Source organism: Eptatretus burgeri, chromosome 3 (assembly GCF_056783735.1).
Source record: "Eptatretus burgeri isolate ZD-2024b chromosome 3, Ebu_testis_v1, whole genome shotgun sequence".
Classification (NCBI taxonomy): Eukaryota; Metazoa; Chordata; class Myxini; order Myxiniformes; family Myxinidae; genus Eptatretus; species Eptatretus burgeri.
In genome coordinates, this window is record NC_140963.1 from 86,132,417 (window position 1) to 86,155,707 (window position 23,291).

The 23,291-nt window shown below is 44.9% G+C and overlaps 1 protein-coding gene across 6 annotated transcripts in view; it reads left to right on the forward strand.

The window, feature by feature from the left end:
- LOC147030369 (sodium channel protein type 1 subunit alpha-like) overlaps nucleotides 1–23,291 on the forward strand; it is a 269,967-nt gene that overhangs the window by 197,404 nt on the left and 49,272 nt on the right. For 3 of the 6 annotated variants that reach the window (XM_085874344.1, XM_085874339.1, XM_085874338.1), the window contains 2 exons: nucleotides 15,768–15,890; nucleotides 16,131–16,253. The exons of 1 other annotated variant lie outside the window; for it this stretch is intronic. In XM_085874344.1, coding sequence (XP_085730470.1) covers nucleotides 15,768–15,890; nucleotides 16,131–16,253 — 246 coding nt within the window. The remainder of the gene's footprint in view (nucleotides 1–15,767; nucleotides 15,891–16,130; nucleotides 16,254–23,291) is intronic. 2 more of the 6 variants (XM_085874341.1, XM_085874340.1) reach the window with 2 other exon arrangements.

The following is a 23,291-nucleotide window of genomic DNA, read 5'->3' on the forward strand; positions in this document are numbered from 1 at the left end:
CCTCGGCCGAGATTGGATGACCCGCATCAGGCTAGACTGGGCCGCAGTTCACCTTGTGCAACCCGTGCCGAGCCAGTGGGAGGATCAGTTGGAGGAGATTCTTCGAAGACATCAAGGGTTGTTTAGAGACGACCTTGGAAAACTCAAGGGCATGGAGGCGAAAACTCTTCTTGAAGGAGGGGGTGATTCCTCGGTTTTGTAAACCGCGTCTGGTGCCGTATGCCCTGCGGGACAAGGTCAAGGGTGAACTGGATAGGCTAGAGGCCTGTGGAGTGATCGAACGGGTGTCATGCTCGGATTGGGCCACCCCGGTTGTCACGGTGCTGAAACGGAATGGGGACGTCCGATTGTGCGGGGACTTCAAATCCACAGTTAACCCGGGGCTCAGCGTGGAGCAATATCCATTGCCGTCAATCGATGAAATATATGCGCGATTGGCGGGGAGTCGATACTTCACGAAGCTAGACCTGCGTGATGCATATTTTCACCTGCCGATGGATCCCGGGAGTAGCGAGCTTTTAACAATCAACACGTGTCAAGGACTCTATCGATATACCCGACTCTGTTTTGGCATTGCTTCGGCCCCAGCTTTGTGGCAGAAAGCTATGGATCAGGTTTGCATTGGCCTGCCCGCTCAGACCTACCTGGACGATGTACTCATTGCGGGGAAAACAGCGGACGAGCATCTGGCGAACATTGCCCGAGTGCTGACAAAGCCAGAAGCGTGCGGCCTGCGCTTAAACAGGAACAAGTGCGCGTTCTTCAAGCAGCGCTTGGAATACCTCGGGCACATCATCACGCCGGAGGGGCTGTTGAAAGGCCCTCGGAAGGTGGAAGCGATTCAACACATGCCACCGCCTCGCGACAAGACGCAGCTGCACTCGTTCATTGGCATGGCCCAGTATTACCAAAGGTTCGTGCGCGGGCTCAGCTCACAACTTGCGCCGTTAACGCGGTTGCTCAAGAAGGACGAGCGCTGGATTTGGGGGCCTGCACACCAGGCGTCGTTCGACCGCGTCAAGCGGCTGCTCACAGAGGATACGGTCCTCGTGCACTACGAGCCTGCGCGTCCGCTCCTATTGGCATGCGACAGCTCTGCATATGGCATCGGGGCAGTGCTCTCCCACAGGATGGACGATGGTTCCGAGCGGCCTGTTTGTTTTGCATCCCGGACCCTGTCCACAGCAGAGCGCGGATATGCCCAGATCGAACGGGAGGCTCTCAGCATCGTCTGGGGTGTGCGGAGGTTTCATCAATATCTGCTGGGACGGCATTTCATTTTACAGACGGATCACAAACCGCTTCAATTCATCCTGAGACCCGAACGCGGAGTGCCGGTGGTAGCAGCCGCGCGAATACAGCGGTGGTGTCTGTTTCTGGGTGCTTACGATTATGATATTCAGTTCCGAAGCACCGAGAAGCATGCTAACTGCGACGGGCTCTCACGCTTGCCGTGTGCGGAGGGTCCAGCTGCGTCTGAGCTGGGCGACCGGGTCGATGTGTTTGCGCTGGACCAGGTCCAAAGCGGGCCGGTCACGGCCAGGCAGGTCGCGGTGGAGTCGGCTCGTGATCCGGTGCTTGCCTGTGTCGTCCAGGCGATTTCTACGGGGAATTGGCGTGATCTGCCTTCGACACCGGCATTTCGACCTTTCACGTCACGCGCAGCGGAGCTGTCGTTGGTCCAACGGTGCATAATGTGGGGAATGAGGACCGTGATTCCACCGAGGTTCAGGCAGCGGTGTTTGGAAGAACTGCATGTCAGTCACCTGGGCATCGTGAAGACCAAGAGTCTTGCTCGTAGCCTGTTGTGGTGGCCGGGGTTGGACAAAGACATTGAGCAATTGGTTAAGCGTTGCACCACGTGCCATACAGATGCTGATAACCCGCGTCGAGCTTTGAGTCTCTGGCCTGTGCCAGACCGAGCTTGGCAGAGGGTCCATGTAGATTTTGCAGGACCGGTTAATGGCAAGATGTTTTTGATTGTGATTGATGCATTCTCGAAATGGCCGGAGGTGGTAGTAATGCAGCATACTTCAGCAAGCATTACGGTAGAGAAGCTGCGGACGATCTTTGCTAATAAAGGGTTGCCGGAGATCCTGGTCTCTGATAATGGTCCGCAGTTCATCGCGGGTGTATTTGATGAGTTTATGCGCCAGAATGGTATTCGACATCTAAGGTCCGCACCGTATCATCCTGAGACGAATGGCCAAGCTGAGTCGTTTGTCAAGATGTTGAAGCGGGCTTTGCGCAGGGGGGGTGTTGCACCTGTGCAGACGGTGATCGATGCTTTTTTGCTCCATTACAGGAACGCAGTTCATCCTGTCACGGGTGACTCGCCTGCCATTCGTCTCTATGGACTGTCTGGTGGCGCTGCCCGTCCGAGGCGGGTCAGGGTGCGGCCGCGCTACTTGGAGGATTATGAGTGTTGATGGGTTTCTGATGGTCATGTTGTGATTATCCGTTCGTTATGTGACGGGTCATTTTACGGGGGGAGGAGTGTGCTGTGTCACGTGATTGGGTTTTCGTATATCATGCTTCGCCCGCTAGGGGTGGCAGGACTGTGCTTCTGGTCGCGCAATAAAGCGGAGTAGATGGTGGCCCGCGTGCTTCTTGCGTCCCACCGCACCTAGTACACACTAGTATGTATATATAAATATATATATATATATATATATATATATATATATATATATATATATATATATATATATATATATATATGTATGTATGCTCGGACCTACCTACCTGTCTCCCTCCCAACCTATCGCCTTTGCCTGTCACTGTACATACCCACTCCCTTAATTTGTCAAACCCCAAGTCAGCCTGGTGTTGGCGCAGTGGTTCGGGCAGCGGCTTGGGATCCAAAAGGTCCTGAGTTCAAGCCCCGTTGAGCCACTGAATTAATACACCAGGGGGTTGACTCAGCCTGTCATCCTTCCGAGGTCGGGAAAATGAGTACCAGTATACTGGGCCGGTGTATACCCCGGTTAAAACAGGTGTACCATATCCCTGTGTCGTAAGAGGCGACCAGGGTTGCGTCAGGAAGGGCATCCGGCGTAAAACATGTGCCAAATCACTATGCGGATCATACGGATGATCCGCTGTGGCGACCCCGAATGGGAGCATCCGAAAGAAGAAGAAGAAGATATATGTATGTATGTGTATATATTGTTGCGGATTCGCGCCCGCCGGCGTGCGAACGGCCACGTAACTCGAATCGCGGCACGTCGCCCACCGGACGGACAATCCAGTCGTGACCCTCTCGGACTAACGCCGGGAACCAGTCACGGGTGGACCTTTCGGTCTCACCACGATCGTGCCAATCGGCCCCCGCGTGGGATAGGGTTGCTCGCCAAATTCGACCTACCAAAGTACCCACACGGAGGGTAGACCGGGCGATCGCACCTCGCCGCAGGTCGACTTCGGACACGGGCCACTTTAAGCGACCCGTTCCGTACTATCGGGATAACCGAGCGGTGTTATTCGTCGGCCTCGACGGTTCGATTAATTATCGGGCGTTTTAGCCCACGACCAACCCTTTACGTGAAGCAAGATGGAGATTCAACAGAGGAAAAGACGAAGCGAAGCGGGAAAACAGTTCAACAATAAGCACATTTATTTCGCGATGAACGGAAAGCACACATATACAATTCCACCAAAAGCACATGTAAAAGAAGAAGACAATGCAATATTACACAAAAAGCAAATGCAACAATGCAGATCTAACCGACTACTGGGCACACGGCAACACTTATACAATTTTACTTCACAGACGGCGCCGACAACACAGATACCCAAAGCAAAAGAAAAAGAACCACCCTCAAGGATGAGGCGGGCCTGGGGCTGAGACCGGGTCGGGCCTACCCGTCTGATGATGAGACGCGAAGTGGCGGTGGTGCCTCAACTCCGCGGGCCTCGCGGACAGTGTCTGGTAGGGGGTGGGAAAGGGGCCCCCTTTGTCGCACTATCTCAGCGCGGGGGGGGAAACAGGAGGGGGTTGCTGATGCTCGGGGGAAGGAGGATATCACCCTGTCTCGGGTCCCACGGCGAGCGTCTCCTCCTCGACCTCGGTCGCGTTACTGGCCTCTCCCTCTGCAGCTCCCGGCACCAACGCGAGCACCCCCTCGTCCGCCTTCGCCGCCGTCACCTCTCCACAGCTCCGTCTACTCGCCCTCTCCGTCTCCTCTCTTGGCTCGTCCCAACTCTTCACTCTTGACTTCTCCCACTTCTTTCCAGCTCCACCGACGACTCTCTTGAACTCCGCACAACTCTCACTGAACTGCTCTGACTGACGAACGCAGCCGTTTATATCCCCCGTGGCTTCGCTCCTTCACCCTTGACCCTCTGCCTCCGACCCTTCACCTCTCTAACTGGCTCCCCATTGGCCCGAGGAAAAGTGGGCGTGAATGCTTTTTGATCCATGAATTTGCATATAGCGACCGCCCTCCAACGCCCTGGAGGCGGGGCCAAATCGCCCCTCGCTCACCGATTGGACGGAACAAAAGTGGGCGTGAGTCGTTTTTGATCCGTTTTTCTTCGGAAAGTCCGTGATGTTTTTGAATACGCTGCTCAGTGCGCGCCCTGCACGAGTCCAGTATCGGTGCCCACGAGTGGCGCGAGATGGTGTGGATGCGATGGTTGCGAGTTGTGACGGTAAAGGTCGTGGCGGTTGTGGTGAAGCGGGGTTGTGGTTGGTGGTTGTTGTTGTGAAGCGGCGTTGTGGTTGGTGGTCGTTGTTGTGAAGCGGCGTTGTGGTTGGTGGTTGTTGTTGTGAAGCGGCGTTGTGGTTGGTGGTTGTTGTTGTGAAGCGGCGTTGTGGTTGGTGGTTGTTGTGTGATGGCTGTTGAGACGTGGTTGGTGGTGGTAATAATGGCGGCTGGTCCAAAATAAAGATAGTAAAAGAAAAACGGCTATCCTGAAGAGTCGCAGCCCGCATGAATGACATTTATTCCCTCTAGACAACGGGTTTGGGCCTAACTACACATATACTTACCGAGATATCTCACATAAGGGACCTGAATGGTGGTTTGCGAATTTCGTCAACCACAACAATATATATATATATATATATATATATATATATATATATATATATATATATATATATACATACATACATACATACATACATACATACATACATACATACATACATACATACATACATACATACATATATATATATATATATATATATATATATATATATATATATATATATACATATACATATCGTGATCACGGGGCGGAGCCATCCGCTGCACTGTCCTGTGACGTCACGGCCAGCCTCCAGGTACTACTAAAAGGGATTTACGCAGACACACTTACCCTATCCCGTGTCCCTACCTAATTACGTGACAATTATCATTTCCCCCTTGAAGAAATGGACATTTACTAGACAACTTATCACCACTGAATTGCTACTTATTACATCGAGATCCTGGTAAACTCGAACAGCATGGCATACCTAATTAAACATCCTAATTACCCTTTGAATGCATACCCCCCCCCTCAAACGTAACACTGCCCCCTCCTCTGGTACCGCAGCTCCTGCAAGGTATATCACAGGCGCTACCGTACCAGCCTTAACACTTACTGACTCACACCTAATTAACCTAACGAAATAAAGTAGGAGGGGCAATGGGCAGCGAGTCGCAGCTAACTTACCTATCCTGCTGAATGTACTACCCCCTTATGGCCTTATCCTCGCTTAAACAATCATTCGTTTTTTTTATTTTTATTTTTTATTTTATCACATGAGAGCACTGAGCGAAGTTGCACTCCATCTTCTGGATCATCGCTCTTGCCCAACACTCTTCCAGTGATCTGGGGAGGGGAAACAAAAGGTTCCACAAAAAAAACACAACACTTATACTTTACATTCCTACTCTAAGCCTTAACGACACTATTCACAGGATATTTACACTTGACCGCCTCCCCCAGTGGATGCTAATAGACCCAGCGTTACCTGGGGAGCCAATTTTCAAATTTGCTTGCCCCAAAATTATGCGGACATCATGCCCTTGCTGCACATGTCAAGTTGTGCGGGATCGAGTGGGACTCATACATCTTCACAACACTCACACCATGGTCATCATCACATTTCTAGGTCATGGTCCTCATTTTAATCATGCAGGCTGAATCCCGTCGTGGCCGTGGGGTGGGTTACCACAAGATGATGGGGGCATCTCAGGTGCAACCATGCCCACAGATAAGCTTTAGTCCAACCCAGACGTTTCTCCGCCCCGCTCCCTTTGATTCCCTCCCCCCTGGTAGCCATCAGCTCTAATCCCGTACAACACTCTGGAAGGGGTCTCACTGGCTCCTCTGGCCTTCCTGGGTCGCCAAGGTCCTACCCGCCTTGGTCGCCCAACCAGACCCTCTCCCAGTTGCCTCCAGACACTGTCACCATTAGCCACCAGGTGGTGAATCTCCTTGAAGGGGGTCGCAATTCACGCTCACCGTGAGAGCAATCCCTGTGGACAAGCACATCATCCCCACCCACAAAACCCACATGACTCCCCCACCCCATCGGCCTTACATGTGACACCTGCATTTCTAACACTTCACCGACCATGACCTTCCCTGTTACCACACTATGTCCAATAAAAAATCAACGTGTGCACCATATGTTTCACTTCTTAACTTGAAGCAACTCACACAGCACTTCTCCTCACCCGATCCACGCACCAGCCATTGGACACCCACTCGTGCCCGCTTTGTTTCCAATTACCGATTGTCCCTATTGTCACTCTAAAACCCAGCAGAACTTACAAACACATGCCAATTTTCCCACAATTCATTTTTTTTCACCAAAGGAGGCACTTCGCCACAATCTCAGCAGCCGAGCATGGCCCTATATGCTCAGCCCGATCTAGTCTCCCCGACCCCCGACTGTGATTTCCGGACCCGACCTATGAAAGGGCATCTCGGATAGACCTGGCGGTTCAGCAGGAGGATTCATCCTCTCCGGGCTTGAAAGTCTATTGGAGGTTCTCTCCATCGCCGGGTACCGGCAATATCGTTGCATGTGTCCTCTTCGCCCGCACCGGAAACAACTCCCCATAAAAGGCCCCCGTGGGTATCGGTGTAATGTCTCTTCCGGTTCCGGACCCCCTCAGCCATAATCGAATTGCTCTATTGGCTGGGCTGGACCCCGCCGCTTTGGCGCACTAACTACCGGATTACCCTTTATCAAACTTGACAGTTTCTGGCAAATTTCCTGAAACATTTGGGTAATGCCAATTTCTCCCAGCCCCTCTCCTTGATCCTGAATCTCCGCCTGTCGGACCGTCACCGATGGCCTCTCTGGCACCCGACCCGGCCGCCTCCACGAGGCCAGCCTGGCTGCACACTCAGCCGCTCGGTGAACGGTGGGTGGATCCTGTAACTCCACTAGCGCTCGGACCTCAGGGTCAGGAAGAGCAGCTAAAAATTTCTCTAGTGCCAGTCTGTCCCATGCCTCCACTGTAAGGTCCCGATACGCGATCTTGACTGATTGGTAAATGTCCTGTGCCAGCTCCTGCACTGTCTCACCCGGCTTTAATCTGCGGTGCTGGAGCTGGGCCCGCACCAGATCACAGTTTGCCGCGAACCCAAACCGACGGCTCAACGCCTCGCAAATGTGGGAGCTGGTCAACATCCCCTCCGCGATCACGTTTAACACATCTGCGCTGGTCCCCGCAACGTTGCCACCAAATTCCATGGACGTTCCTGCTCATTCCACCCGTTTAGTCGGGAAATGCACTCAAATTGCGTCAGAAAAGCTTCAACGCTCCCTGACCCATCAAAATTTACCAGGGGGATCACTTTTACGGTGGCCCGCTTCTCAGTTTCTCCCTTGTCCGAATCCAGCCCAGGGATCAAACACCCTTGTGGCTGCGTATCCAATTTCGGAGCCCACTGTGGCCAAAGATGTTTTGTGGTGAGGGTCTCATGGGTCAATTTTGCCTCCTGTTCCAAACGTTGAATGGACCGATTCACCTCTTCCTGCAGGATCTTCTGGGCCCGCACAACCTCCTCCAAGGCTCCGTCGCGAGTTTGTAGCTGCTCCTCAACCAACCCGGACACTCTACTTACAAAAGACGGCTCTACCAGGCCTTTTATCCAAGACTTCATCTTGGCTCATAATTTTATCTTGTTTGTCCAAACGAGCCTCCAATCCTTTTACCTCCTCCGCCAAATTCATCCCTTGCTTCCTCAGCTCTCCCCACTCTTCAACTTGTAGCTGCATACGAGCATCCACACAGACACGATGACGTTCCAGGCTTTCATCCACTTTATCAACCCGAATTTTCGTTGCATCAATTTTATCTACCAATTTCTTCCGCATATTTTCCCCCTCCAATGTAATTTCTACCTTTGTTTCCTCCAATCTATCCTCGAATTTACTTTGTATTTCCCCCAATTGAACATCCACACACTCCTGCATCTCAGTTTTCATTTTCTCCATCTTTTCCACCAAATTCATTTTTCATTAAATCAATCCGTGCACCCAACTGTTCCCCCATTACCCCCAATCGATCCGCCATCTCTGCCCCCTGTGCCGTCATTTTTGCCCTCTGTGTCACGAATTGATTTTCCATTTGTGCCGTCATTTCTGCCCCTTGTGCCGTCATTTCTGCCCTCTGTGCCGTCATGTCTGCCCTCTGTGTCACGAATTGATTTTCCATTTGTGCTGCCATTTGTGCCCCCTGTGCCATCATTTTTGCCCCCTGTGCTGTAATTGCACTCATTAAACGTTCCTACATTGTCCAGATCGTCATAGTGCCGGTTTCTGGCACTGCCGGCTCCGTTACGGGCGATGAAGCACGGTCCACGCTCGGAATGGGGGAGGTTCCAACACTACCCCCGTCTCTCCCTTCTTCTTCCGACTCGCTGCCAGACACGTGGCCTTCCTCCTCAAACATCTGCACATCCGCCATGGTGCAGAAGTCCCGTTTGCCGCCAATTAATTTAAATTTGAAAAATTCCGCCAAAATTTTCCCGCGCTCGTGCGCTTTTCTGTAGTAATTTTATATTCCAATTCGTGGCGAGATTTTAATCTTGGTATATTCTCCCGATACCAAATATAATTTAGAGGGGTTCGAACATCCAACACCCTGACACCAATGTGACGTCCACGGGACTTGAACAGTCCCGCCAACGTAGAATGAGCCGAAACGATGGAGGCGGTTTATTTATTTATAACCCAAACATGGCGGTTCTAATCGCTCTACCGCAAACGGGACGAGGAAGGTGGCACAAGTCACTTTTCACTGAGTTGATGATGTTTATTTGTTTTTATTATTAGCCAGAAATAACAAGACTCGGCAAGAAGAGGGATCCGGGGCGATTCGACGGGATGGTGTGGGATCGGGCGTGGAGAAAACAGACAATTCCAATGAATATACAGATCTCAAACCCTCTTAGGCGCCAAGTACACACACACACACACACACACACACACACACACACACACACACACACACACACACACACACACACACAAAACGTAGCTATTTCTGGTGGTCAGGCTGGACCGTGGTGTGAACGCAACTGTTCCTGGATCAGCGTCGGACGAGCTGGCCTTGCTCTCGTCAGGGGTGGCAGGAGAAACCGTGGTGCTGTCGACCTCCTGGTCCTGGCCCAAGTCCGCTCACAGCCGCCAGGGAACCAGTTCTGGCGCCAAATTGCGAGCAGGAGAGGGAGGCAGGTCCGCCCGCCATTCGACCCCGTACTCCGAGTCAGCAGAACCCCAGAGCCAACCAAGGTGAGGCACGAGGCTCAGCAAGGCTCCAAGACACGATGAAGAACACGATCGAATCAGCACAACAACAAGCACGCTCTCCGCGCAACAGCCTCCACACCAAAAAAACACGATCTTTTTGTCCCGATCTTCTTCCTCTTCTTTTTCGACCCCGAACAGAACCTTTTTATCCTCCTGTCCTCGTCACTTCCAATCGAGCCGTTTATTGGCCCACCGCCGTCGCCTTCCGCCAATCGTGATCACGGGGCGGAGCCATCCGCTGCACTGTCCTGTGACGTCACGGCCAGCCTCCAGGGACTACTAAAAGGGGTTTACGCAGACACACTTACCCTATCCCGTGTCCCTATCTAATTACGTGACAATTATCATTTCCCCCTTGAAGAAATGGACATTTACTAGACAACATATCACCACTGAATTGCTACTTATTACATCGAGATCCTGGTAAACTCGAACAGCATGGCATACCTAATTAAACATCCTAATTACCCTTTGAATGCATACCCCCCCCTCAAACGTAACAATATATATATATATATATATATATATATATATATATATATATATATATATATATATATATATATATATATTGATGCGGTTGGGACAATACATCGTTCAGCAACACAGCACAGCCAACCAATCAATCAAACAAAGTGTGAGTAAACTCTGCTCCCCAATTTTTTTTAACAAACAGGAAAGAGAGTCCTCCTCATGTGATGTTTTGCTTGCAGTCCGCAAGCCTTCTCAAGCCAAGAGGCACAGCAAATGACACCTGGGCATTATAGTGAACCTCTTCCAGTCACATGTGTAAGTATGTGCACATCTTTTGGTTATCAAAATGTGGCAACAACACACATACACACCTTTTACCGGGACATGCATAATACATGCAGAAAGTGCATCAACCCGCACCCCCATCGTGATCCACATGCAGAACCAAAAGACAGTCTTTAATAACCTGGAGGTTTTGGGGCATGCACAGTGAGCTGTGCAAACACATAATTATAACATCAGATTAAAAAAAAAAAAAAATCAATGACCAGGAATCAGTGGGAATCCAATGATGAGTGGCATTGACACATTCTGATAAGCAAAAGATGTGCGCATGCTTACACACGTGACCAGAAGTGGTTTGCTATAAATGGCCGCGTGTCTTTGAGAAGGCTTGTCAACTGCAAATCAAACGTCGCCTGAGGAGGACTATCTTTCCTGTTTGTTAAAAAATTGGGGAGTAGACTTTACTTGTACTTTGGCCGATCAATTGGTTGGCTGTGCTGTGTGGCTGAACGATTTTATATATATTACACATACTACTGTGCAACAGACTTGGACATTTTCCATTTTTCTACTCCGATATATGATGAACCTAAAACTTTGTGGCCAATGCACATACACCTTTATGAAAAAGAAAATCTCATTCAAATAATGAAATTTATACCAAATATACCTTGATAGAAATGAATAGCAAGTACGTCCACCCTTTTCCTTCAAAACCATTGAAATTCTGGGGATACTTTCAAATAATGTTGTTATAAACTCTTGTGGAAGGGGTTCCACTTCTTCCAAAACCTTCCAAAGATCAACTAAGTTGCTAGAATTCTTTTTTACTTTTTCTTTGTTGAAATAGTCTCGTACATCTTCAGTGAAATTGAGATCTGGGTTTTGAGGTGGGCCATTGAATGTGATGAAGGACTCCAGCTTCCTCTTTCTTTTGCAAACAAGTTTTAATTATCCAGCTGAGTGTTTTGGATCATTATGTTGTTGTAATATGAAGTTTGGACTAATAAGTCTTGCAACATTAGGGATAGCATGTGGATTAAAATTTGTTTGTACCTTGCTGGAGCTAATGTCAGCAATTTTCCAATACCACTTGAGGATATCATGATGTGCTGAATGGTCTCCACCTGTTTCTAATTTCCTTGTGTTTTCCTTGTGATATGCATCCCCCAAACTTGAATTGAACCTCCTCCATGCTTAATTGTTGGCATCAAGCAAGGATTTTTTAAAATAAGTTTTAGTTTTTTGTTGTCTCACATCCTGTCTTCCATTTGATCCAAATAACTGAAACTTTGACTCATCAGTAAAAATCACCTTTGACCATTATTCCATAGTCTATTTTCTGTGTTTTTGTGTGTATTTTTAGCCATTTAGTCTTGTTCCACTTTCTTTCCAGAAGTTTTCTGACTGCACACATCCTTTAAGTTCTGATTTTAAAAGTGACCTTCATACTGTTGATGAAAGGACAATGACACCTCAGCCTTCTGGCAGTTCTGTTGTCAATTCGATGCTTGTCTTCTTTCTACTCCTTAGGATATTATCTTTCAAGTATTACTAAGGGTAGAAAAAAAAAATCTCAAATATTTGTTTTCGACATCGACTACCCAATATACAGTATATGTATGTATATATATATATATATATATATATATATATATATATATATATATATATATATATATATATATATATATATATATATATATATATATATATAAATATAAATACATACATGTGTGTATATATATATATATATATATATATATATATATATATATATATATATATATATATATATATATATATATATACATACATGTGTATATATATAAATACATACATGTGTATATATATATATATATATATATATATATATATATATACATACATGTGTATATATATAAATACATACATGTGTATATATATAAATACATACATGTGTATATATATAAATACATACATGTGTATGTATATATATATATATATATATATATATATATATATATATATATATATATATATATATATATATATATATATATACATACATACATGTATTTATATATACTAGCCGAAACCCCGTCACAGACGGATTCCGTTCATTCAACCACCCTCACCAGCTCACCCACACTTGAGGGACATGGACTGGACAGGGCGTGCTTGCCCCCGCCTATTCATCCCCCGCCCCTGCCCCATTCCCCCCCGCCTCCCACCCCTTGCCTTCAATTTGCTTACCCCCGCCCAAAAATTTAATTACCCAGGTCCCGCCCCGCCTCTTCACTCCCCACCCCCCCGTCTCTTGATTCCCCGCCCCTGTCCACCCCTCACACTCAACTCCGCCTAATTCATCCCAGCCCCCGCCCACTCATCCCCCGCCCCATTTCCCCCCGTCTCCCGCTTTCAATTTGCTTACCCCCGCCCAAACATGTGCTTACTTGCCCCCCGCCTCTTCACTCCCTGCCCCCATCTCTTCACTCCTCGCCCCCGTCTCAACGAAAAGTTTTTATTCTGCTTCAGAGTTGAAGTTTGACTCTTGCCACTATGTGTGATGCACACTTACAGGTACGAAGTTTCTTTCAGTCCAGGTCACAGTACCGAGAAAAACGTGACGCGACCGCGAGGAGGAGCACAAAATTGGTCCTTCAGTGTTAATATATAGAAGATACAATGTTTCTTGTTACATTTTTTGTGTCAAATTCACATTCTGAGGCAGTCAGCATGTGCAGAAGAGGGTTTTACATTGCAGACGCTATTTTTGAGGAGTGGAATTACACCTCTCAGCAGTAACGGTCTGTCGACGACAGACGTAATGACGTCACCCAATGACCGATGATGTCATGACGTCCTGACGCGTCTCAGCTGTGACGTCACACGTCGCCATGTAAACGATAAGTGTTTATTCTGATTGAGTTGAAGGTTGACTATTGGCACTATGTGTAATGCACTCTTACAGGTACGAAGTTTCTTTCAGTCCAGGTCACAGTACTGAGAAAAACGGGACGCGACCTCTAGGAGGAGCACAAAATTGGTCCTTGAGTGTTAATATATAGATATGTATGTCCATACATACATGTATGTATATATATATATATATATATATATATATATATATATATATATATATATATATATATATTATACATACATGTATATATACATACATACATGTACATATTTGTATATTCATACATACATGTATATGTATATATACATGCATGTATATTATATACATACATACATACACGTGTGTATATATATATATATATATATATATATATATATATATATATATATATATATATATATATATATATATATATATATATATATATATATATATATATACACATATATATATATACATATACATATATATATATATATATATATACATATATATATATACATATACATATATATATATATATATATATATATATATACATATATATATATATATATATATATATATATATACATATATATATATATATATATATATATATATATATATATACATATATATATATATATATATATATATATATATATATATATATATATATATATATATATATATATACATATATATATATATATATATATATATATATATATATATATATATATATATATATATATATATATATATATATATATATATATATATATATATATATATATATATATATATATATATATATATATATATACACACACACACACATATCCATTTCTTCATTCTCCAACCTATTACATAGTTTTGTCCGAATTACTCGACATTTCGGCCAGCAACTCGACATGCACCGACTGGGCCTCCACTAGCCATTATCAAGAGCAATTTCCTTGTTTACCTACTCCTGGATATACCTGGGTGATTGGGTGGCCCTGTTCTGTTGACCAATCACAAAGCTGTATTGGGAGATCTCGTGACCCTTAACCCGTGACAAGCTTGTGTTGCATCTCTCCACACCGTATGTTGGCTTTCTTGTCCTTGCTGATTATATCCTACTTTGCCTCTGTTCTCCTCCTGCCATTGGTGCCTCGCTGGTGTATTTGTAAATGAGGGGACCATAAATAAGCCTGTGATAACACCACAGACTCCTTTTTCAGAGGTGACCTAATTTGCCTGGCGTGCCATGCTTCGAGTTGTCGCCTCCTCGCATGGTTTCGGGATGCCACCAGCACGTTCACATTGTTCGATAGTGGAACATGGCCCACCCTTAACCCGTGCTTGGCGATAGCGGACCTTTCCAGGTGATTGCACTCGAAGGCCTTCTGCTGTTCTGTAATGTGCTGGCCTCAGGTTCTTCCCGTCTCTTCTTTGTATTCTACACCAGTCACATTGAATGGTGTATACCACACCTGTGAGGTCATTATTTTGTATTCTGTCTTTGATGTTGGTCAGTGCTCGTCTCAAGGTGTATCCTGGTTGATAATTTACCCTCATCCTGACCGATCTCATAATTGATCGAGGCAAAGTAGGATATAATCAACAAGGATAACAAAGGCAATGTATGGCCTGGAGAAATGCAACACAAGCTTGTCACAGGTTATAGGTCATGATGTTTTGCAATACAGCTTTGTGATTGGTCGAAGGAACAGGCCCACCCCCTCCCCCAGGTATATCTGGGAGGAGGTAAACAAGCATATTGCTCTTGATAAATGCTAGTGGAGGCCTGGTGCATGTCATGTCGCTGGCCAAAATGTCAAGTCATTCGGACACAACTAACTATAGGTTGGAGAACGAAGAAATTTATTTTTCGGATATAATTCCCAACCGCCGTTCACGACTGGGTGTGTGTGTGTGTGTGTGTGTGTGTGTGTGTGTGTGTGTGTGTGTGTGTGTGTGTGTGTGTGTGTGTGTGTGTGTGTGTGTGTGTGTGTGTGTGTGTGTGTGTGTGTGTGTGTGTGTGTGTGTGTGTGTGTGTGTGTGTGTGTGTGTGTGTGTGCATAATGTGTAGAAATATATGAACATATATATATATATATATATATATATATATATATATATATATATATATATATATTGATGTACTTTTTACTGCCAAATTTGTGTTATTATACTTTTGTAGTGAGGCTTAGTTTGTTGTGAATGTCTCATTTGTAGAACACGTTGAATGCTACATACAAGCAAACCATTACATGAGTATAATATGGATCTTGTTGAAAACATTCTCACAAATGAAAGCAACATCCTGATAACAATTAACATAACGATGGCATGCGTGCTGGACAGATCTCTATTGTCTCCATGTTGGCTACAATACTCGGTTTTGGCCAGCTTGGTGCAATTAAGTCTCTGAGGACTTTGAGAGCTCTGAGGCCTCTACGGGCTTTGTCAAGATTCGAAGGCATGAGGGTAAGGCTGTGAGTGTGCAGGCTGCGGTTTGAGTATGCAGCTGTGTGGAGAAAACTAACCCAGCCTTATGTCCTCCACATAATCCCCTTTTTTCACTGTGGAACTAACACACAGGTTTGTCTCTTAGGCTCGAGTGGATCAAGAGACCCCTTGGCGTGTTGTTACCTGATCGACATGCATCCTATTTGCCAAAGGGGCAGTAATTTGCTAACGGAATGGAATCTGTGTTTTATCTTTTAGGTGTCTTTAGTCAGTCTTGCGGCTTATACTTTGGGCTACTCGGAACTGGGCGCCATTAAGTCTCTTAGAACACTTCGAGCACTGAGACCCCTGAGGGCATTGTCGCGGTTTGAAGGGATGAGGGTAAGAGAGTAATCTGCATGTGACTATGCATGTAAACAAACAACAGCATGTTCCCCCTTTTGTAAACAACACCTTTCCTCTCTTTCACTCCCTGTGCATAACCCCCTGTAACCCCAATCCACTCAAGCTGCCTGTTTTGCTGACTCATCGCATGAAAGGCCTGAGGGCTGTCTTCTCTATGTCCTTGGTAGATTGTTCACATGTACATTGCCCTCATTGCATCCCTTGTGACTCAGTCATGACAACAGCATGTGGCAGAGCAGCCAGGAATATTTCACAGGCAACAAGCCCAATTGGTTATTTTGAATTGCAATAGCTTCAATGTTTTTTGACCTTGCTAAGATGCAGGTGGGTGTTGTTACAGCTTTGTAAGGCAATTGCATTCTGGTGACCGCATTGACAAAAAAAAATTACACTTAATCTTGGAGTGGATGCTAAACAATGCTTTAGATATCTTCATCATCCTTCGGATTCAGGTAGTCAATTTGAACCAATAACTCGCATAACTGTGTATTGATTCCCCCGATCCAACATTAAATTTGACATGAAACCCAACATATTAGGTTTTCGATAGTATCGTACTGTATTATACAGTTTTATACCTGTTACATTGTTCATACGACTTACGATTTGCATCACTCTAATAAAGCACCTGCAGTACCATGGTAGGCTGTGAACATGAAAATCCCAGACCTTGTTTCTGCTTCTGTGTAAATCGTCAGCAAATCCAAAAAGCAAATGCCATAATGACAGCAATCATTACTACTCTGGAACAACAGAATTCCAGTCATATGAGAAATTTACTTCACAAAGGATGATCCACTTGGTGCCAATGCATGAAGTTGCAACCAAAAACCTGCCTTACAGACCTTCTGATCCACACAATGCAATTGCTGACTCAACTTTACAAAAAATTCTAAGTCTAGAATACTACAGTGCTGTGGTAGAATAAAATGAACATCACAAATTGTAAACAAACTTAATTTTAACAATCTGTGGTACAAACACAATTAAATGGACTCCATGTGTTCGTATCTGGTGGCATGCTTTCAGAACTTGGCCATTTGCCATTGTGGCATGGAATTTGTGACACCATCTGCCTGCGGTCAATGTGTTCCATTCTGTAAAAATTCTTGCTCGTACAGCGGTAAGAGGGTGTATTGTATCCCAGCAAGGCGATTTACAATATGGAACACATTTACTGCAGGAAGATGGTGCCATAAGCTCTACTTTGGGAACTTCCTCTGCCTGGAAGAGACAGAATGGACTCCAGCTACTTCCCTGGACACCACAGAGTTCTGACGTGAACACTATCAAACGCGTATCAGAACATATAGATTGGGATCTGTGGAAAAGCCAAACTTTACCATGCAAGAGCTGCAACAGAATCTATTTACTCCACATTTGTCAAAATCTGTATCAGGCTGTCATACACCACTGATTTGATTCCTTCATGGTTTCAAGCACCATATGATGCCAAAGGGAATGCTATCAGATACTAGTATACATGAAGTCACTTTCATTGTGTTCATATCACAGATTGCTCAAATAAATTTTGTTCACATTCAAGGGTGTTCATTTTATTATACGAGGGCACTCAGTATACATACACATATATTTTACAAGAGAGTAGATTGTTGATTTTTCATTCTAGGTAAATGAATTGGGTTGGCAGGATAACCTAGAGATACATGTACTCTCCTCTAAGCTGTCTGGCTTGGGTTCAAATTCCGGCCCAACTATGAACATCTTGGTGTTTCGCAGGTAGGGAGATTCATCGATGTGTGTGCCGTCCCTCGAATGGACGTTAAAATAGGTGTTCTGTCTGCCAGCATTATTTAGTGGACTTAAAGATCCCATGCTGTACTTCGCAAAGAGGAGGTGAGCTATTGCTTGCACCCGAAACAAATTACAAATTCATGCTCAAACCAATTAGTTGAGTGTCAGGCCTGGCCAACCATTTCCTGAAAATTTTGGGCCAAAACCTTTCCCTGGCTGACCCTATGTGAAGGTGGGAATATTTGTGACTGTTAATGAAAGAAAGAAAAAATAAATTTAATTATAAGATGGGTGATTTGATATAATTTACAAATCATGATCATTACCTTTGACCTTTACTTAGCCTGTAGCCTAAGGATAAATTGGCAATCACCTGGTGGCATGTTTTCCTTTCATTGCAAACACGTAAATGGTTTCATGGCCATCATCATGTTAAGTATGATTAAAATAAATTAGAATATACAACACACTCTTCCTTACTCTTCACCGGTATACTCAATGTGCAGGCCATCATAATCACCCCTTACCCATTCATACATACATCCATGACAACATGAATAGTGTGAGTGTGTTAGTGCGATTGCACTATCCTCATTACCGTACCTCACACAAGTTAGGGGATGGGTGTACATGTGGAACTGATGTATCATATTGGAGGAATCGAACCCTCACAATCCTACAATTTCTGCATGAATAATTACATCATCTCAGAATAACTTAGATGTCAAGCCACGAATAACACTTGACCGACTCTTGAAAGTAGAGACCAGATGATGCAATTGCAACAAGATTATCGGCAACAGCTTAGTTCGTGACAGCTTAGATGTCGACAATATTTGATAACTATGTAATGTGCGGCAATTGACGAGCCTAGTTTAGTTTTCAAGTCCATTGACGACAATCGTAACAGTTGAACATGTTCAGCTTTTACGACAAGTTATCCAAGCCTCATCATGGAATGTGTGGCAGTCTCCGACAATGGCCGAAGTGTTGAAATGTTTTGACCAATTAAACTTTTGCTTTCATTAGCTTCTAGCCATAGCATCATATCATCTGCTGCATTCAAAAAAAAACAAACAATAGTATATTTTGTGAACTTAGAATCCGAAAAAGGTATTATGATAGATCAATGTAGTCACCTGAACCTGTCCTTTGTTTCCTATATTTAACAAATCTTCAGAAAAGCAAAATGGTGCTATTCTAGCTACATTTTCTTCTTCTTCTTTCTTTAAGGCCACAATTATTCCCACATTCTTGTGGGAACAGACCAACACTAGCACCAAAGCAGCAGTGCTCAGAGCTTTCACCATTGTCATCCTCTCCCTGTATTTGTTCTTCATTGCCATTTTGTTTACTGAAAATAGTGACGTCGACAATCGCGACGTGCGAGTCAAGTGTGCAGCAGTCTCAACGTCTCAAACCCTTTGCTGAATTAACCCCAAATCACTTCAGGAGCAAATTACGTTTGGAAGGTTGCAAAATAAGTATAATAGGTGTCACCTGTATGGAATGGGTGGTTTAACTTAAAAATTAAGCCCCCCCATTTATCTAAGGAGTTTTAAGGTGCATCTCACTTGGCAAACCAACAAGGTAAACATGAAAATCAAGAAGCTTTCCAAAGAAGTCAGGCATAAAGTGGTGGAGAAGCACCGTTCTGGAGAGGATTATAAGAAGATTTCAAAGTCACTCATGATCCCTTTGAGTAGGATAAAATCCATCATTAAGAAGTGGAAGACGTATCATACCACCCAGACTCTACCCAGATCAGGATGGCCATCAAAACTCAACAACAGGAAAGCAGGAAACTGGTTCAGGATGTCATTGTAAATCCAACAATGACTTTGAAAGATCTGCAAGGTTCTATATCAATGTTCATCAATCAACAACATCCCATTCCCTTCACAAAGCTGGCCTCCATGGACAGATGGCAAGAAAGAAGCCATTACTGAAAAAGATGCATCTCAAAGCTCGTATGGAGTTTGCAAAAATGCATCTTATTGTTTTCTGGTCAGACGAGACAAAAATGGAATTTTTTGGTCTAAGTTCAAAGCGTTACGTCTGGCGCAAGCCTACCACTGCACATCACCCAGTCAACATCATCCCTACTGTCAAGCATGGTGGTGGGAGCATCATGTTTCGGGGCTGCTTTTCATCAGCAGGGACTGGTGAGCTTGGCTGGATAAAAGGGACAATGGACGGTGCAAAGTTTAGGAGAATCCTTGATGAAAACCTGCTTGAGTCAGCCATTAATCTGAAACTGGGTAGGAGATTCACATTTCAGCAGGACAATAATCCGGAGCACAAAGGTAAAGCCACACTGGAGTGGCTGAATAAGAAGAAAATAAATGTTCTTGAGTGACCCGGTCAAAGTCCTGACTTGAACCCGATTGAACATTTATGGTGAGACTTGAGATTGCAGTCCATCGACGATCCCCATCAAACTTGGCAGAACTCGAGCAATTTTCACGTGACGAATGGACAAAGATTTCACCATCTCACTGTGCAAAGCTGGTAGATACCTACCCAAAAAGACTCATAGCAGTCATTGCTGCAAAAGGTGCTTCCACCAAGTGGTGACCTGAGGGGCTGAATACTTTTACAACCAGTGAATTTTCATTTGTACATGTCTTTTTGCAGGTATTCCTGACATGTAACCTCCTTTAACTACAACAGTATTTACTTTGATCTCTTCAGTTATGAATAATAAAGTTAATTTGGAAAAATTGTTTTTCTACATAATTCGTAATCTGAATGTGGCATTATTGGTAGGGGGTGAATACTTTTGCAGGACACTGTATATCGATCACAAGCAGGATGAAAACATTAGTAAACATCATTGTACTTTTACATAAATTACAAGGACATTAGTAGACAAGAGACAAATGCATCTGATATATGGGATTTTAACATAGTAAACCTTCATCATGAGCTAGAGCAGAACAGTAACAGGTCAACACAAAATTTGTGAAGATTAAACAATTTGAAACAGAAGTGAAGAGTTGAAGGCTTGGTATTGATCATGATTTCCATTCTCTCGCAGATGGGGGTTTTACAATGCAATATAATAGATCCATTAATTGAACAATCCTTCACAAGTTTGCTCAATTCATAGTAAACTCACAAATTTATAAGTGTATTTTAAAACCAAAATGTTCTGACTTACGTTGTGTTTTAGTCATGGAAATTGACGAGTGCATGTTCCGCTAAACTCCACGATTGAGATAGCATGTTCAGTAAAAAATTGGCTAAGACTAGAATGCCCCAAATGGGATGGACAGCTATTACCTACCATGTGAGGGTGGGGGGGACGGTGGGGGGGTTCCCAACAGTCTTTTTACTTTGTTCTTAATTACCCAATAGCGACAAAAGAAAGTGTCTCCACACGAACAGATTTAAGTACGCTATTATTTTGATGCAAAAAAAATACACCCAGGTACAGCATATGTGATAAATAAATGAGAGTACTGTACAAGTGAGTAACTCTCCCCCCCAGCACTTTTTCCCTTTTCCAAGCACAATTTCCGAATGAGACGTATTTTCACTTCACTATGTATGGTATTCCTTGAAGTTCCTTTCCATCTTCCTCTCTTGTAAGCAACATACACAACAGCCCACCCCACCCCTTCCCCACAATGTAATTTGCATACATAATATGGAGATTGGCTTCTATTTTTTTTTTTTTTTATTGTAAGGCTTTTAACGACACACCAAATAACCACAAATGTAATGAAAATTTTTCATTTTATAATTGACGTGTTATGACAGTGAATTGCAATTGATAGTTCAGCAAACCAAGCATGGGTATTGCAAAACCTGTTTGAATACTTGCTCTTTTGATCTTCATCGGTCCCCATATTACAAACGAGCAATTATACAACCCATCGCTTCGCTAACTGGTTTATTAAAGGGGCGATAAAGAGGGAGGGGGGAGAGGAGGGAGAGTAGGGGAGAGAGGAGAGAGAGGAGGAAGAGGGAGGAGGGAGGGGATGGAGAGGAGGGAGGGAGGAGAGGGGGGAGCGAGGAGGGGTGGGAAGTGAGGAGGGGAAGGGGGAGATAGGGGGAGCGAGGAAAGGGGGGTGGGGAGAGCGACGCTTCACCAAACGTAGCTATACATTCCGGGAGGGAAGGGGAGCGAGAAGGATGGGGGAGAAAGGAAGTGGGGAGGAGGAGGAGGTTTGGGAGGAGGTAAGCATGAGGGGAGAGGATTTAGGACTTTTATTTGTTAGGGGGACTTGTGGAGAAAGGGGGTGGGGGGGAAGTAGTACAGGATTGAATTAAATGGGGTACATTGAAATAGCACTTTGACACCGCATGCGGAGACCGGCTGGAGATGTCCATGGGGGGTGGAGAAGGGAGGGGATTTGGGAGCAGATAAGCATGAGAGGAGGGGGTTCTGGACTTACATTTAATAGGGGGACTTGTGGAGAAGGGGGGAGGATAGGATTGAACAAAATGGGGTATGTTGAAACAGCGTGTTAATACAGCAAGCAGAGACCACTCAGAGATGTCCATGGGGGTTGGCGAGTGGAGGAGAAGGCAACGTGAAGGAAAGGGAAGGCAGCATGAGGGGAAGCGAAGGTTGCATGAGGGGTGGGGAAGGGAAGGCAGCATGAGGGGAAGCGAAGGCTGCCTGAGAGGTGGGGAAGGGAAGGCAGTGTGAGGAGATGGGAAGGGAAGGGAAGGGAAGGGTGATAAAAAGCATGCAAACAGCAACATTTTCTTTTTAACTGCAAGGTTCCACATAAAACTGGGCAGGAGAATTAAAAACCTATGCTATCTACGTGGCAAAGGCCTGCATGCATGCATGCTCGCACATGCAATGACCTTTGCACCCTTCCAGTCGGCTCGCTCCAAATCGGATTCATACATGCTACACTCTGGGGAGGCCATTTTAAATTCAAAATGAAACCGTCTGTCAGTCTTTAGCAGTTCCCTTAACAAAAGGGAAGGAGTGAAGGGTGGGAGGGAGAGGGGTGGGAGATCGGAGGGGTCAGAGAAAAAGAGGGAGAGAGAGGCAGAGGAGTTGGAGAGAAAGAGAGGGGGAGATTTGGGTGGATGTGACGCCAAGTTTAACATCTATCCGAGAGACAGCACACACATTGATGAATGAGCCTGCCTGTGAAACACTGGGCTGACAGTTTATAGCTAAGTCGGGATTCGAACCAAGGCTAGGTAGCTTAGAGCGCTGCATACCTCTCGGCTATCCTGCAGTGATGTGGCGATTCATCATCTTCATCATCATCATCTTCATCATCGTGT